This window comes from Raphanus sativus, chromosome 2, assembly GCF_000801105.2.
Source record: "Raphanus sativus cultivar WK10039 chromosome 2, ASM80110v3, whole genome shotgun sequence".
Lineage (NCBI taxonomy): Eukaryota > Viridiplantae > Streptophyta > Magnoliopsida > Brassicales > Brassicaceae > Raphanus > Raphanus sativus.
Window position 1 is genome coordinate 33,981,663 of NC_079512.1, and position 15,704 is coordinate 33,997,366.

At 37.8% G+C, this 15,704-nt stretch overlaps 4 protein-coding genes and 1 pseudogene across 7 annotated transcripts; 4 read left to right on the plus strand and 1 right to left on the minus strand.

The window, feature by feature from the left end:
* The first annotated feature begins 109 nt into the window (after positions 1–109).
* LOC130508045 (uncharacterized) lies at positions 110–636 on the plus strand. Its single transcript, XM_057003220.1, has one exon. The coding sequence runs from the start codon at positions 238–240 to the stop codon at positions 586–588; it is 351 nt and encodes a 116-aa protein (XP_056859200.1). The 5' UTR covers positions 110–237; the 3' UTR covers positions 589–636.
* A 955-nt stretch (positions 637–1,591) lies between these two features.
* On the plus strand, positions 1,592–3,801 carry LOC108817441 (oxysterol-binding protein-related protein 4B-like; annotated as a pseudogene).
* Positions 3,802–4,506: 705 nt separating this feature from the next.
* LOC130508044 (oxysterol-binding protein-related protein 4B-like) lies at positions 4,507–7,440 on the plus strand. 2 transcript variants are annotated; one of them, XM_057003216.1, is made up of 6 exons: positions 4,507–4,681; positions 5,264–5,445; positions 5,834–6,082; positions 6,177–6,273; positions 6,566–6,863; positions 6,935–7,440. In XM_057003216.1, exons 3-6 carry the CDS (start codon positions 5,885–5,887, stop codon positions 7,308–7,310), a joined length of 969 nt encoding a protein of 322 aa, XP_056859196.1. In that variant the 5' UTR covers positions 4,507–4,681; positions 5,264–5,445; positions 5,834–5,884; the 3' UTR covers positions 7,311–7,440. The 2 variants fall into 2 exon arrangements, with proteins under 2 accessions (XP_056859196.1, XP_056859195.1); XM_057003215.1 differs by having other exon boundaries at positions 5,290–5,445.
* LOC130494571 (glycosyltransferase BC10-like) lies at positions 7,400–10,047 on the minus strand. Of its 3 annotated transcripts, none has more exons than XM_057003214.1 (10): positions 9,838–10,047; positions 9,065–9,427; positions 8,788–8,987; positions 8,646–8,717; positions 8,450–8,540; positions 8,285–8,365; positions 8,142–8,204; positions 7,924–8,046; positions 7,801–7,839; positions 7,400–7,713 (listed from the first exon to the last, which is right to left on the minus strand). In XM_057003214.1, the coding sequence occupies exons 2-10, from the start codon at positions 9,398–9,400 to the stop codon at positions 7,576–7,578; spliced, it is 1,143 nt and encodes a 380-aa protein (XP_056859194.1). In that variant the 5' UTR covers positions 9,401–9,427; positions 9,838–10,047; the 3' UTR covers positions 7,400–7,575. The 3 variants fall into 3 exon arrangements, with proteins under 3 accessions (XP_056859194.1, XP_056859193.1, XP_056859192.1); XM_057003213.1 differs by having other exon boundaries at positions 9,065–9,431; positions 9,838–10,046; XM_057003212.1 differs by lacking the exon at positions 9,838–10,047 and having other exon boundaries at positions 9,065–9,810.
* Positions 10,048–11,690: 1,643 nt separating this feature from the next.
* LOC130508041 (pumilio homolog 6, chloroplastic-like) lies at positions 11,691–15,628 on the plus strand. Its single transcript, XM_057003209.1, has 10 exons — positions 11,691–11,831; positions 12,202–12,602; positions 12,691–13,739; positions 13,825–13,966; positions 14,038–14,145; positions 14,240–14,452; positions 14,562–14,672; positions 14,763–14,957; positions 15,047–15,218; positions 15,328–15,628. Exons 2-10 carry the CDS (start codon positions 12,237–12,239, stop codon positions 15,348–15,350), a joined length of 2,379 nt encoding a protein of 792 aa, XP_056859189.1. The 5' UTR covers positions 11,691–11,831; positions 12,202–12,236; the 3' UTR covers positions 15,351–15,628.
* The last annotated feature ends 76 nt before the right edge of the window (positions 15,629–15,704 follow it).

The following is a 15,704-nucleotide window of genomic DNA, read 5'->3' on the forward strand; positions in this document are numbered from 1 at the left end:
CAATATTACAAATCAACTTGATCAATCATAACATGTTGCGTTTCATCTTATCGGGCCGAACAAGAAGTCCAACAAGAATATCACTCTATATATAATTCATAATTCCCAAAATCCCAACATAATCTCCCTCGCTCTTATATCTTCATAAGAAAACATCAAACCAATTAAGAACCTGCATATAGTGAATCAAGAGCATACCATATAACTCAAACACCTTAAGGATCATTGGTGCTAGTTATGGAGAACGATATATGCAAGAAAGGATCGCCATCAATGTCAAGGAACTCATCGACCGGATACTACTATCAGCGTAGGTCGGAGGGTGTTCCGTTCAAGTGGGAAATGCAGCCAGGGACTCCAATTAATACTCATACGGTGAAGACTGTTCCTCCGCTCAGTCCTCCTCCGGCGATGCTCAGCCTCGGCTTCCCCAAGCCATCCATCTCCGTAGAAGAGCCAAAGAACTATGTGTTTCCAGGGAAGCTGAAGCTGCGGAAATGGAAATATATTCGTTACAAGAAATATTTCTCTAGATTGGCTAACAAAATGGTTTTGCCTTCGATTCGTTTGTATCCTGAGAAACGGTAGATGGTCACAAATGAATATCATATGAAAATAGACCGTGTTAATATCTTATTCGACCAATCAACATAGTTTATTTTATTTTATTTATTTATTTGTTTATTTCAATCAACATAGTTTAGTTTTTATTACCTAAACAAAATGATTATATTTGTCAAAATAAATAAAATAACGTCCTAACGAAAAAAATCCTTGCAATAGGCTGTTTGCTTGATCCACCGGAAAGATAAAGCCTTGCAACTATGAGTTAACGTCTTTCCTGAGAGGTTGATCGTGAGGTTCCTCCCACGCTTTGCAGTCGTCTTATGTAATAAAACCGAGCTGGACTTTTGTTAGAACTAATATTCAACATTAAGTAAGGTTAAAATATGCGAGTCTTGGATCACTCCCCTAAGCACAGCACAGAACGGCCATGTACAATTAAAACGAATAATGAGATATTAAATGCTACGAAGATGGGATCCAACGACTAACGTTTCCTCCAAATCTATAGTTAATGCTCATTCAATTCCTTTCCTTCTCTATCACCCCTCTAATTACATGTTCTTGACTATGTTTCTATATAAATGGAGCAAAAGGTTAAAATTAGTACTATGGGTAATGTGATATATGAAGAGTAATTTAACACTGGTTTTTGAGCTCTTCAGTTTCGTTTTGATTTCATAAATATAGATCCTTGTTTTTTTAATCGTTCATTCAGAAAAAAAAATATCGTCAGTAAAACTCAGAGATATCATTTCCTTTCCACGACTTTTCAAATGGTAAGTGAATGATACTCTATCACACAGTTAGTTTTCTTTTAGTTTTAATAGTTCCAACTGTTAGAGATTAATGTACCACCTAGTTCTCTATTACCAGAGTGCAGAGTGTTTTGGTTGGTATGTTCTCTTAATATTTGTTTTCTTTTACATGTATACATCTCGATCTTAATCATGTTATTTGTTAGCAGGCCAATTAAGATGAAACTACATTTTTCTTTGGGCTATATATAAGCTAGGATTTGTATATGATGGAGAACCATGTTGAACAGCTTTCGGACGTGAGAAATGGTGGTTAATTTAACTAAAACTCAGTGGTTTTAATGTGTTTAAAGGCAGGAGAACAAGAAATTAGAAGGCAAGTTGTGCTTACCAAACCTTACTCGTTGGAAGATGAAAAAGATTCTGAACACACCGCTTCAAATGTCATCCGTCGGATCCTTAGCCTCCTCAAGAACGTACGCCCAGGACCGATCTCACCAATTTTCAGGTTTTACTTTTAAAAACTTGCCGGAGTGATAGTTTTTCTCTGAATCATAGAACAGCCATTAATTTTTTTTCACTCTTCCTAAAAAATGTTGAAGCAATTTTTTCTTAGTAAAGGTAAAGTTTGTGTTAGGACAAATATGATTATATAGAATTTAGAATATCAACTGATACTTTGCATGAAAAAAAAACCAAGGTATTAATTAGTGAGCTATATGTACATAGGTCGTATCATTAATCTCTCTAAGAATTTTAACAGTTGAACATTATATTTTCGTACAAATCATCAATTTCCCGGCAAATTAAGTTCTTTCATCGAACATAAATTTCATTTAGAATGACGAGTATGCATTTTCTCCATTAAATGTTAGTATTAACTATTTTCATTGAACGTAAAGCTGCCACCTCAGTTGAACCTACCAAAATCGCAACTCCAATGTTACGGCGAGATGATATACAGCTTCGGTGGTCATGATTTGCTAGGGGAATGCAGCCGTCGCGATCTTCCCATCGAACGGCTCAAATCGGTAGTGGCGTGGAACATCTCCAAACTTCGTCCGGTACTCTTTGGGCATGCTCCCTACAACCCCGTTCTTGGAGAGACCCACCATGTCTCCAATGGTCACATCAACGTCCTCATCGAACAAGTATAAACTTTTTTTATTACGATAATGAACAAACTATATTCATAAGTTACATATTTTACATAAATATTATACGAACAAAGCATTTATTTATATGTATAATATTATGATTACTCATACGAGTTGTGTTTTTTTTTTTTGAGAAAAAGACGAGTTGTGTTTTGCATAACATACGTTAATACGTACATAAACAACAACAAAATTGTAATATCAACATCATACTTACATCGTTAATTTTCAGGTTTCGCATCATCCTCCCGTGTCCGCACTTCAAGCTACTCACGAGAAAGAAAATATTGACGTTATATGGGTTCAACATTTCATTCCTAAATTTCGTGGTATGCTTATCTTTTTATTTACAAGCATGCACGTCGTTGTAGCAGTCAAATTGTTTCAATAACATCACAAAACGAAGTCTAGTTTTGAATAGTTTCGTCTAAGAAACACAATCGATGTTGAAATAAGCATTGGTTTATTTTAAAACCGAACACCTATTAATTTATCCTGGTTATGTCCGGTTTAATACTTTTAGTTGTTATACAATCTACTTTATGTGTCTAATGGTTAATAAGGTGCTTACATGGAGCTTGAGGTAAAGGGGAAAAGGGTAATGAAGCTTCTGAGCCGTAAAGAGACTTACGATATGAACCAACCAAGACTAATTATACGATTATTACCCGTGCCAAGACCTGACTGGGCTGGAAAAATGAAAATAAAGTGTCCAGAGACCGATCTTGAGGCTGAGTTACACTTGGTCTCCGATTCATTCGTCGAAAGATTCAGAGGTAACAACAACAGATCAGTCAAAGGAAAGTTCTCCGTATCTTCTTCTGGGATTCAGCTCTACGACATCTTTGGACACTGGGACAGGTGAACGCATGAGTCATAAAGTTACAACTCTTAGGAACATCTTAAAATGTCAAGTCATTAACGTTAACATTCCATGATATTTCAGAACAGTATCGGCTAAAAATCTCAAGACAGGTGACCTTGAGGTTATTTACAATGCTGATGAGAGTATCTCAGGACTCAAACCTCCAACTGTGAAGAATCTGAAAGAGGTAACAGAGACTGAGTCCGCGATGGTGTGGAGTGAAGTGAGTGAAGGAATACTGAATAAAGACTGGGAAAGAGCAAGAGAAGCTAAGAAAGCTGTGGAGGACAAACAGAGAAAGTCTCTGAAACAGAGAGAGGTTTCTGGTGAGTCATGGGTTCCCAAGCACTTCTCAGTTGTCAAAAATGGTAAAGACTGGGACTGCACACCATTACAGCCTACTGTTCCTCGTGCTCCAATCGTTATCACAGAGGTACAAGAAGCAATCATGAACTGATATCAAGATTCCAAGACTTTTATGTTGATGATGATTAAGTTACTACAATCCCATATTCCCATGTTACACAAACCTATTGATGAAGAACGAATCAAAGGGGAAATTGAATAATAAAACTCCTTTTCAGCCATTTCTTTCTAGTTGCGTGTAACCGGCTTTCAGCTGAATCAAAAACAAAGATTCTACATACTTCTGGTTTATACTTATACCAGATCACAATGACTCAATGTACAAAGCATACAAAGATTCTATGTACTAGAATATATGTGACTAACAATCTGATTTTTTCCTTAAAATATGATATATGCTGTAAAGAAATTAGACACTTACAAGATCTAGTCTAGGTATCTATTCGGTGGTGAGTTTGTAAAAAAATCTCTATATATTATCATCTCCATACTCATTTATTAATTAGCTAAGCTTGTAGGGCCAGCCTTTAACATTCAAAAAATCAACTCAAATAAGTTTCTTATAACAACAAAAAAGAAGAAGCAAGCATCTTGGACCACTCCCCTAAGAGTAGGCACTACACAAAACGGCCACGATGACATAATAAATGATACTATGATGGACGATGGAGCCAACGACCAACGCCACCTCTGGATCCAGAGTTAATGCCTATCAAACTCTTTTCCTTATCTATCATCTCTGTATTTACATATACCTACATGTACCTCTATATAAACGGAGCAAACGAGATTCAGAATTATCACTTTGTGTACTGTGATAAACATGATTGTAACTTTTACTTTTTGAGTTTTTCAGATCGTTTCATAAATTGTACTACTTGCTTTTTTTTTTATTAACACCATTCATTCTTTAAAAAAATCTCATCCATAAAAGTCAGAAAGATCGTGTCTCAGCAACAACTTTTCTGATGGTAAGTGGGTCATATATTCTTTTATCCTTTTTCTTTGAACAGGATCGTAAATTCTTCTATCACACACTTAGGTTTTGCTTGGGTCTTGCATACTTGTAATCTTGAGACACTTTTAAAATTCCAACAGTTAGAGATTGCAAAATCTAACTATATATTATTTATCTATCGTTTACTCTTACAACCTATAAACCTGAACCTAGTGACTATAAAGAGCATATTTGGGTACATACGTACTCTTAATTCTATATATTATCTTTTGTTGATATATCTCCATATTAATTATCTATCGATGTCATTTTTGAATCCAACCATTTAAGATGAAACGTAAATAGAACTTTCTTGGACTATAAGATCAAGGGTTTATATGAGTGTAGAGGAACTATGGTTAGTTATAATTAAAGCGCATTTAAACATCGATTTTCCGGCTATTAGCTGGTTAGGACTCCGAATGAACTTATTAAATAAGTAGTTTAGGAGACGAATTGTACAAAAATATACACTCATTTTTGATACATTATCTCTGCTAAATCATGTGTGGAACAGTCGAAGCCCAGGTGTTTATGGTTAAGTTAAAACTTATAGGTTCAATTGTTTTTTGCTGTGCAAAGGCGGGAGAAAGAGAAACTAGAAAGCACCTTGTGATAGCCAAACCTTTCGCGTTGGAAGATGATAAAGATTCTGAGCACGCAGCTTCGAATGGCATCCGTCGGATTCTTAGCCTGTTCAAGAACGTCCGCCTTGGATCTGATCTCACCAATTTTCAGGTTCAAACAAAAAAAAACTTGTTGAGATTAACGAGTCTTAATGATATATCACAGATCGACCATTGCGTTTTTACTTTTTAGAAGACTAACTTATATCAGAATTGATTAAATTTTCAAAATAGTAGTAGCTAGGCAGTAGGCGGCATCATGCATCAAATTGAGCCCTCGAACTATATTTATTCCCTCGTTATTTATTACATTGTTTCCCCTTATATACCTTTATATTTGTACTTTTGATATATTAAATTTCTAAATTGTCGATAAATAGAACAGTTAAAACATTTATATTTCATATATATCACGTCATTTTCCAATAATTTCATTTAGATTTTTGAGTACGATTTCTTTTTCCTTCAATACTAATCAATCATATTCTTTGAATTTAAAGCTGCCACCTCAGCTGAACCAACCAAGATCACAACTTCAATGTTATGGCGAGATGATCTACAGCTTCTGCGGTCAGGATCTCATGGGAGAATGCAGCCGTCGCGATCTTCCCATCGAACGGCTCAAGTCGGTGGTGATGTGGAACATCTCCACACTCCGTCCAATAGTTTTTGGTATGTCACCGTACAACCCCGTTCTTGGAGAGACTCACCATGTCTCAAACGGTCACATCAACGTCCTCACCGAACAAGTATAACCTTTATTTATTACAATCCCAACACGTAACACATATTGACACCATGTCACGTCAAAATATTTGTGGTTGTTAACTTGTTATGTTTCAGGTATCGCATCATCCTCCAGTGTCGGCACTTCATGCGACTCACGAGAACGAAAATATTGACGTGACATGGTGTCAATATTTCACTCCCAAGTTCCGTGGTATGTTTCTTTCTTAATTACATCTCAAGTATCTAAAACAATTTTTTATTTATATCTAACGATTATTCTATTATTCATATATAAAAAAATAATATACATAATTTAACCAAAATATAACAATCAATAAAATAATAATTCTTATAAAATGTTGTAACAGTCTTTTTAACTGAAGAAGAATAAGAAAACAACGGTCAACGAACACATATATTACATACTTTTGTAAAATCAAAGCATCTGGCCTTGGCTATGAAGTCTAAATTTCTAATTAGTGCGTGTACTCATGGTTAATAAGGTGCTTACGTAGACGTTGAGGTAAAGGGCAGAAGGATAATGAACCTTCTGAATCGGAAAGAGACTTACGAGATGGACCAACCAAGACTTGTTGTGAGATTCCTACCTGCTCCTGGAGCTCACTGGACCGGAAAAATCAAGATAAAGTGTCCAGAGACCGATCTCGAAGCTGAACTACACTTGATATCCGATTCACTCATCGAAAGATTCAAAGGCAACAACAATAGATCAATCAAAGGAAAGATCTCTCAGACTTCCTCTGGAGACAAGCTCTACGACATCTCTGGCCATTGGGATAGGTAAAGTATATGGATCAAATAATCATTACAGCTCTCTAAGAACATCATTAACATCTCATAATGTTTTTCAGAACGGTAATGGCCAAAAATCTGAAGACCGGTGAGGTGGAAGTCATATACAATGCCAAGGAGAGTATCTCAGGACTCAAACCTCCAACCGTGAAGAATCTGAAAGAGGTAATGGAGACCGAGTCTGCGATGGTGTGGAGCGAAGTAAGTGAAAAGATACTAAAGAAAGACTGGGAAAAAGCAAGAGAAGCTAAGAAAGGTGTGGAGGATAAACAAAGAGAGTCTCTGAAACAGAGAGAGGCTTCTGGTGAGTCATGGGTTCCCAAGCATTTCTCAGTGGTTAGAAACGGTAAAGACTGGGACTGCAAACCGCTGCAGCCAGCGGTTCCTCGTGCTCCGCTAGTTATCACAGAGGCACAAGGAGATATCATTAACTGAATATCAAGATTCCAAGACTCTGTGTTCATGATGGCTTAAGTTTTACTACAATATGTTCATGAGAATAATAAAACTTATAGATAGAGACCGAACCAAAATGAAATTCTTTAACCAAAACTTTCTGATCTAATTGCGTATAAGCATCAACTTCCAAGAATTGTTTCAGTTTTTTTTTTTTTTCAAAAAATTTACAGTATCTAAGAGAGCCAAGAATATTAATTAGGTCCAAGAATTGAGAGTGTTTCGCCTCAAGAATCCTCCTCTCTCAGAGAGCTGTGCTTGTGTAGTTAGGGAAGAGGTTGACCAACGTGTCGAGAGCATCAGGATGAAACTTCCTTGCAAACAGATAACATGGCCGTGTGATCCCGTTCCATGTACAAGGCCAATGCAGCTCATCTCCATGCTTCAAAAACCACAAGTAAAAAGTATAAAGAAAGAGAAAGAAAAAGGCCATAGAGGACAGAAAGTTTCAGCTTTCAAAAGAGCATACCTCTCCCACACTTGTGACGTGTGTACTCATATCCTCTGACTACACAAAGCAAAAAAAAAAAAAAAGAATAAGAAGCTAACTGTGACAACAACCTTCAAGAGATTGGGTTTCATCAAAACATACCGTGACATTTTTCATGAACTCTAATGAAATCTCATTTGTTGTGTAAGTCTTTGGATGCCACCTTCTTTCAGACCAATCAACATACGTCACTGACCAGTTCGATATCCCCATGGGATCAAGCATCTGAATGAAAGAAGATCCCAGCAAATAAACAAAACATTTCAGCAACAAGAAGATTGCAAAAAAAAAAGATGGAAGGAGGGGGTGTTCTTCCTCACACTGAAGAATGTTGGCAAGTAATGTTCATCTGCAATACAGTTCTTGTCTGCCTCTATCCCTGGCTGAAAATTTCTTTCTTGTCAGAATCAGACCTCAGAGCAAATAGAACTGAAAAAACTTTATCAACAAGGATAAAACTTACTCCACAGTACTCGCGGAATTTTGAGTAGTAGAGACCATCAGCCATCACTATAATAGCGTGTTGCCGCTTCATTGTGAACCACTGTATCAGAATAAAAGACGAGAGTCACACCACAAAAGTAATCAAGACATATGATCTTTAGAGATGAAAGCTTTTGTCTTTTACCTGAGCACCCTTTCTAAAATCTTCCTTTGCTATTTCAGGTAACATGTGTTCCATATGTCTACCAGTCCCATGTTGACCAGGATCCACAAAACTTTGAGAAACAAAGATTTTTTTTTTGGAAAGCTTGTGTCAGTGAACGAACACTAATGGATAACTCAAAACTTCATTTTTTTCTTTTGATTTATTAATGTTTTACCTCTCAATGAAGCTGACGTTGGAGTGCAGCAAATATCTATAAGTGTAATCAAAAGTATGCAACGGTATACAACTGCACAAGAAACAATAAAGTTGATTTGTGCACATAAGAAAAAAAAAAGATTGTGAAGTCACACTACTACCTCTCAGAAAGGAGAACAAAGTGTTGGTTATCAGGATCTTCAAGAGCATTAACAAGTAACCGCTTCTCAGCATCAACCATTGAGATCCTTCCCCAAGTGACCTCATCACTATGAATCTCCCTATCAGAAAAGTGACGGCTGATATGAACTGGCCTTTCCTTTGACGGGTGGATGTAAATAGTGAACTTCCCTTCATGACCCTTCACCACCATAACACACACCACGATTAATAAAAAGATCTAGAGACACTTGTGTTGATGTAGGTGGTGGTGTTTACCTTGAAGAACTCATCCCAGAGCTTCTCAAACGGCAAAGTACCAGGAGTCAAAAACAAGAAAGCGATTTTGGAGTTTGGGGTAATGAAGGGAGGGGTTTTAAGTATCTCTCTGACCACTGCTCTAGCTGCTACCTCCTCATCGGTGTGTTTCCTGACATGAACCGGTAGCCAGGAAGAGAGAGTATGAGAGGAGGAGCGTTTGCCTTGTGGTGGGAACATGTGAGTACTGATGAGAAGCATGCTGATCACTGAAACTGTTAAGACGAGCCATAAGGGCTTCTTGAGAGATGTGTGGTGACGTGGCCCTTGAATAGTCTTCTGCTGCGCCTCACCCATTGGCCGCCTAAAAAACACCTCCCCCCACTTTCTAATGGAAAAAGGCATACAAAGATCGAATCTTTGAGTTTTTTTTATTTGTTCTAAATGAAGAAGAACAAGAGGGACCAAGACAAAGGCTGATCCAGGGACCGGAAAACACGGAGAGATTTAAGTGATGTTTCGGACTAATCTTTAAAGAAGAAGACTCCTTTAGAAAGAAGCAATATCGATATAAATGCACATGTTGTTTGCGTGATTCAGGACATTCCTTCAGTCCTCGTGTTATCACTCACTCACGTACGAACTTAACAAAGTCTTTTAAGTAAAGTCTTTCCGAGCAAAACTAAACCTCTAAAAGCTACAAATCTCAGATTCGCTTTCCAGCAAAGTACCAAGCAAGAGCTTACTAAACTATGGAAGACGCTGTAGCGAGCTAAAGAGTCAAATGCAGTTACCTGAGTAGAGAAAGACAGAGACTTTGTCCGAACCCAGATCTCTAAAAAAAAGTGGACTTTGATCCTCCTCTGCTTTTAAGTAAGATCTAGGGCGAGAAAAAAAAAAGTAAGAACCCAGAGGAGTGATTCAACGAATATGAGGAAGTCGAAAGAGAGAGAAAAAGAGAGCTTTTTTTAGCTTTAAGTAATGATGTTTAATTTGTTAAGACATAAAGTAAGTTGCATACACATGTTACTGTTAATGTCAAAACGATTCAGAGCCTTTCTTATATAAGTACTTGATCACTTCCTCTAATTCGTTCTCTCTCTCTCTCTCTCTCTCTCTCTCAAATAAAGAAAAGGAAGATACTTTTTGCTGAAACAAACAAGTCTTGTCGAGAAATTGAATTCGAAACAAAGAGAAAACATAATTAAAAATACCGGTTTTCTATTTGTCTCCAATAATTTCTCTTAATAATTTTGTTATTAAACTAAGTCAAAAAAAATTCTCCAAATGATCAACATTTCTATTTCGTGTTGGATTTGAGTTGGCTTCACGACTCTGGAACCTTTATTTAATTTGTTGTATTTTAATGGGCAAAAGATTCTGCAAGTGGATATATAAACAACGAATTTAGCTCTGTCATCGCACTAGACTCTTAAGGACAGTCGCCGATTTGTTCCTTCCACGACGGCGACATATCTGCTTATTGACATTATTTATTTTCCATATTGTTTCCAAAATTAATTTTCCATTACAACTCTTACTAAGTTATTAAAATGAAGCTGTTGTTGATATATAACTGTGACTGTCTTATGAAGCAGTTTCCCAAAAGGGGAATGCGTCTCACGTACTCAAGGAAGTGTCCCGATCATCATGAGCCAAAAATGTACAGATCCATATCAAAGATTCGACTCTTAAAGAGATGTAGGTGAAATAAAAACTCTGTCCTATCATTTTCCTGCTTGGACACTTGGACAATAGTGGGGAATGAAACACTTCTTAATTAAACACTTCTTAATTAAAAAAAAAAGAAAAAAAAAAGAAACACTTCTTAATTCGGATGTGCTTTGGATCTTAGGCCCATATTTATATTGGGCCGGAAAGCAGACATGTTACTAAAATTAGTTTTGGATCCTAGCCCTTAAGCAGTGAAAACTCGAACTTGAGTTGAGGAGGTGTGCTTTCTTTGGTGACTGAGTCCTCACTACATCAGTATATGTAATGAAGTTGTTTAGGCCGATAATATTTTTTAGAATAAAAAAAAGCAGACACTTATCTTCGCAAAATGCATTAGCCATTAATGAAGTAATGGTTTCCATAACCTTGGATGGAAATATGGAATGGAGGATGGTCATATCCAATAAAAGAGAAAAGGTATGAATGCTATTCGAAGTTGATATTCAAACTATGAAATTGATGACAGCAATATTTTCAGGGCTTGAATAACTTAACTGATCTTGTTAGTTTATAGATTTTTTTTCTTTTTGAGAGTTTTTATAACTTCTTTTTCCAAAAGATATTGTAGCTTTCGTTTTGTTTTGTGGAAAGGTCTCAACTTTTGCCAACTTTTGTGAAACTAAAAGCTTAATTATTTTTCTCTTTTTTAATTCTCAATTATATATAGATTCTAGATCAACATTTTTTTCTTATATTTTTTTTGTAACACAAACATTTTTTTCTTATAGAAAATGAAAAATAAAAGTAATAACATGTTGGTGACTGGTCAAACGAGAATGCTCAGAAAGTCAAAACTCCACAAACTTCGCAGAAAAATGAAAGGAACTAACCAATGGTGGAAATAACACATTTTATTTAATTGCCATTATCGGAAAAAAAGCAAAAACATTTATAAAAATCCCACTGACTAAGCGAAAGCCAAAGAAGGTCACTTTAAAAGTTTTTATTAGAAGGCACCCTTTCCCCTGTCTTGTCTCTTCTCTTCTCTTCGACGACTTAAAGCAGCAGCAGCAGAATCTAGGGTTTGCCAAACAGTGAATCCTTTGGCTTTCTGGTAAGAAAGATTCATTCACTCTCTTCTCTTCTGCTCCTTGAGAAAAAAGCTAAGGGCTTTTTCATTTTCATTTCCGTGCTTACTTACATACACTCTGTTTCTTCTCTTTCTCTCTGTTTCTTCTCTCTCGTTTTGGGTTTTCTCTGTCTTTTCTGCTCTAGTAGACATGTCAATAGTCTTTAAAGTTTTGTTCTTGCTTCTTCTCTCCTCTTTATTTTTCACTTCTTACACTACTCGATTTCGAATTGTTTTACTTTTCTGCTGATTTTATCATGCTGATGAATTGGTATATTTTAAAAAATCATTTTTCTTTTGCTTTAATTTTTGGTGATTAGTTTGTTTGAATCTCCCTTCTCTGTTCTTATTGCAGAGGGAACCAAGAAAAAGCAATAACCTTTTAAGCAAATGGCAACTGAGAATCCTATAATGATGTCTGGGAACAATGAGAGATGGTCTAATTCTGTTCCTAACCGAAGTGGGAGTGCTCCTCCGAGCATGGAGGGATCTTTTCGAGCCGTTGATAATCTATCGTCACGACAGGGCAGTTTTCAAAAGCAGGAGTCTGTGACCACCACTCATCCTTCTAAAAACAACCTCAAACGCGTACCTTCTCCACCTATCTATTACCCTGCTGCTGAGTATCAGTTCAGAGACAATCGTGTAGGTACACTTTCTACTCACAAGGAAGTGTCTGAGGATGAAACCTCTCAACAGCAATCTGTTATTAGTTTTTCCGTTAGGACAAATGGAGTGGAAGAAGATTTGAGACAGGTTTTGGCTTCTTCGCTTTCTTTCCCTTCTCATTAATGTTCTGGTTATGAGTAGTGAATTGTTACATCTGAATCTCTTTTGGTCGCAGGATGATAGTAGTGAGTCTAACTCTTCTTTAACTGGTGAAATGAACACAGCGGATGAGAGTGGTGATGTCTCGGAGACATCAGATAACGTTGTGGTTAAAGGTATTGCTACTGCAGTGACTACTAGAGCTTCCGTTGTCACTGAGAAGACTCCTGATGAATCAACTATCATCTCTAAGATGAAGAATGCTAACATATCTGGACCGGGAGCGCCCAAATACCTTCGAGAGCCAAGGAACGCAAGGCCAGAAAAGCAGCAGGTTTATCAACAACAAAATAATGTAACATGGGGCGGCAAAATGGGTTATCATGGTGTAAACGATGGGGTGGTTAACGGGACCGGACAGTTTCATTATGGACAACATGTGCTTCACTCTCCAGGCTTTAAGCCGCCTACTCTTTACGCTGCAGCTCAGACGGCTTATGTGACTTCACCAGCTCAAGTCTACAACATGCAGCAGTCTCCTCCTGTTTACTCACCTCAATATGGTTATGGACCTTACGCCAACATGATCCCACCACACCCACAGTTCATACCTAGATACCCTTCACATGGTTCAGTTCCGTTTATTCCTCAGTTACCTGGACCAAGTGCGGGAGGTGAAATGCAGTATGCTCAGAAGTTCTATGCTCCACAGGGGCAACCTCCTTTTCCAGATCCTATGTATATGCAGTACAGTCAACAGCCATTCGGGCAGATCAACCCGATGGCGGCTATTAGGGGGAACTATAAGAATGGTCCTGAGTCTCAGAGAGATGAGCTGAAGTTCGTCCGGGGAGTAAGAGGGCCGAGTAGTAACTCTAATATGGGTAGAATGGGGCTTAATTATTATGGAGTCCAGCCAAATATGGGCATTGTGGTGCAGTATCTGCCTGCACAGCCCGGTGCTCCTCTTTCACCGGGCTCTGTTCCCTATGTAGAGGCATCATATCCTGGGTGGCAGCCACAGGGAAATGGCCCGAGATTGTGCAATTTTCTTGAAGAGCTGAAGTCTGGAAAAGGCAGGAGGTTTGGTTTATCAGACATCACAGGACACATTGTTGAATTCAGGCAAGTTTTTTTCACTGAGTCTTTTTTTTGTCTTTTGGTTTTCTTCTCAATCAACTTTACTAAAAACCTCTGTTTTTATTTTCAGTGCGGATCAGCATGGGAGCCGGTTCATTCAGCAAAAGCTTGAGAATTGTAATCCAGAAGAGAAAGCAGCTGTCTTCAGGGAGATTCTTCCTCATGCTTGCAAACTAATGACTGATGTGTTTGGCAATTATGTCATTCAGAAGGTCTGTTCCTACTTTTTGACCTTATTGTCTTACCGTGCAATTTGTCCCTCAGGCTATCCCTTCATTTGCAGTTTTTCGAATACGGAAACACATCACAGAGAAAGGAGCTCGCGGATCAACTCATGGGACAGATAGTACCACTTAGTCTGCAGATGTACGGTTGTAGAGTTATACAAAAGGTAACAAAAAGTCACAACACTTTCTCTGAACTTTTCAAAAAAAAATTGTTAAAATGGTCGACTCATGGGTGAAAGTGTGTTCTGGTGTATGTAGGCTCTTGATGTCATAGAACTTGATCAGAGAGTTCGTTTAGCACGTGAACTAGACGGGCAGGTAATGAGATGTGTTCGAGACCAAAACGGAAACCATGTGATCCAGAAATGCATCGAGAATATTCCTGCAGACAGAGTTGGATTCATGTTAGCTGCATTCCGTGGTCAAGTTTCCTCGCTCTCTATGCATCCTTATGGCTGCCGTGTCATTCAGGTACTACTAAGATATCAATTGAACAACTGTTTTTTTTTTTTCTCCTTATCTTTGGTTTCTCTCATTGTTAATCAATAACAATGTATCTTCGCGTTTCCCTTATGTATAGAGGCTTCTGGAGCGTTGCTCAAATGAGCATCACTGTCAGTTCATCACCGAGGAGATACTGGAATCAGTATGCGTCCTTTCCAAGGACCAATATGGAAACTATGTCACACAGGTATGTCTGTCATACAAACCGAACTTGAAATATACCAAAAATCCCACAGTTTTGTCAACCACTTAAAAACCAATTGTTACTATTTGGCAGCATGTTTTGGAGAAAGGGACATCTGAAGAACGTGAGAGAATCGTGAGGAAAGTATCAGGGCACATTGTGCAGCTTAGCCTACATAAATTTGCGTCAAATGTTATAGAGAAGTGCCTGGAGCATGGCGGTAGAATTGAGCGAGACCTCATCATCAAAGAGATTGCAGGGCCCGACGAGAGCTATGATAGTCTATTGGTGAGAAAATGGACCAAAAACATGATAACATTTTCATCTTAAACTGATGGGATATTATTATTAACTGTAAGCCAAACCTTTTTTAACAGATGATGATGAAGGACCAGTATGGAAACTATGTGGTGCAGAAGATATTCGAGACGTGTACTGGTGAGCAGCGTGCAGCATTGTCTAGCCGAGTCAGGATGCACGCTTCTGCTTTGAAGAAATACACATATGGGAAACATATTGTTACTCGTTTCGAACAGCCCTTTGGTGAAGGTACTAAAACTGATCGCTCACCGTTGACATGTGCATAAGAGACTGAACAGACTAGAAACGATCAAATATGTGGCTGTAGTTTCATTGAGCTGTGGCTTTGTTTTTGCAGGAAGCCGAGAATCGAGGCGATGAATGGCTCTCTTCTGATTGAAGCAGTGGCTGACTGAGATTTTAAGTTGATGATTCAGTTCGCTTTTTCATGGAAGCTGGAGATTCATTGCAAAGGTTGACAATCATTGTGGAAGCAATTGGTTGTGAAGAAATGTATCAGTAGCCGTTGTGATGATTGTGTGGGCATGCATGTTGGTAAATATTCAAAACTGTAACTGGTTTGCGGATTCATCAAAGACAATTCCAAAAACTTTTCTAAACATTATCATTACTGATTCCATGCTAGTCGTTATACAGCCTCCTTCAGTGTAATTCCATATCTGTTGCCAACATAATTATCATCTGGCTAAAAACTTGAGAAACAGCAACCTGCAT

Excerpts from the sequence above, each read along its gene's own strand:
- LOC130508045 (XM_057003220.1), top strand. The coding sequence starts at position 238 with ATGGAGAACGATATATGCAAGAAAGGATCGCCATCAATGTCAAGGAAC.
- LOC130508044 (XM_057003215.1), top strand. Across the intron at positions 5,446-5,833 it reads CTGATCTCACCAATTTTCAG|CTGCCACCTCAGCTGAACCA; the intron begins GTTCAAACAAAA and ends TTGAATTTAAAG. Across the intron at positions 6,274-6,565 it reads TTTCACTCCCAAGTTCCGTG|GTGCTTACGTAGACGTTGAG; the intron begins GTATGTTTCTTT and ends ATGGTTAATAAG.
- LOC130494571 (XM_057003212.1), bottom strand. The coding sequence starts at position 9,448 with ATGCCTTTTTCCATTAGAAAGTGGGGGGAGGTGTTTTTTAGGCGGCCA. Across the intron at positions 8,718-8,787 it reads TTTGTTCTCCTTTCTGAGAG|TTGTATACCGTTGCATACTT; the intron begins GTAGTAGTGTGA and ends TTTCTTGTGCAG. Across the intron at positions 8,541-8,645 it reads AACGTCAGCTTCATTGAGAG|TTTTGTGGATCCTGGTCAAC; the intron begins GTAAAACATTAA and ends TGTTTCTCAAAG.
- LOC130508041 (XM_057003209.1), top strand. The coding sequence starts at position 12,237 with ATGGCAACTGAGAATCCTATAATGATGTCTGGGAACAATGAGAGATGG. Across the intron at positions 12,603-12,690 it reads TGGAAGAAGATTTGAGACAG|GATGATAGTAGTGAGTCTAA; the intron begins GTTTTGGCTTCT and ends TTTTGGTCGCAG. Across the intron at positions 14,958-15,046 it reads AGAGCTATGATAGTCTATTG|ATGATGATGAAGGACCAGTA; the intron begins GTGAGAAAATGG and ends CTTTTTTAACAG.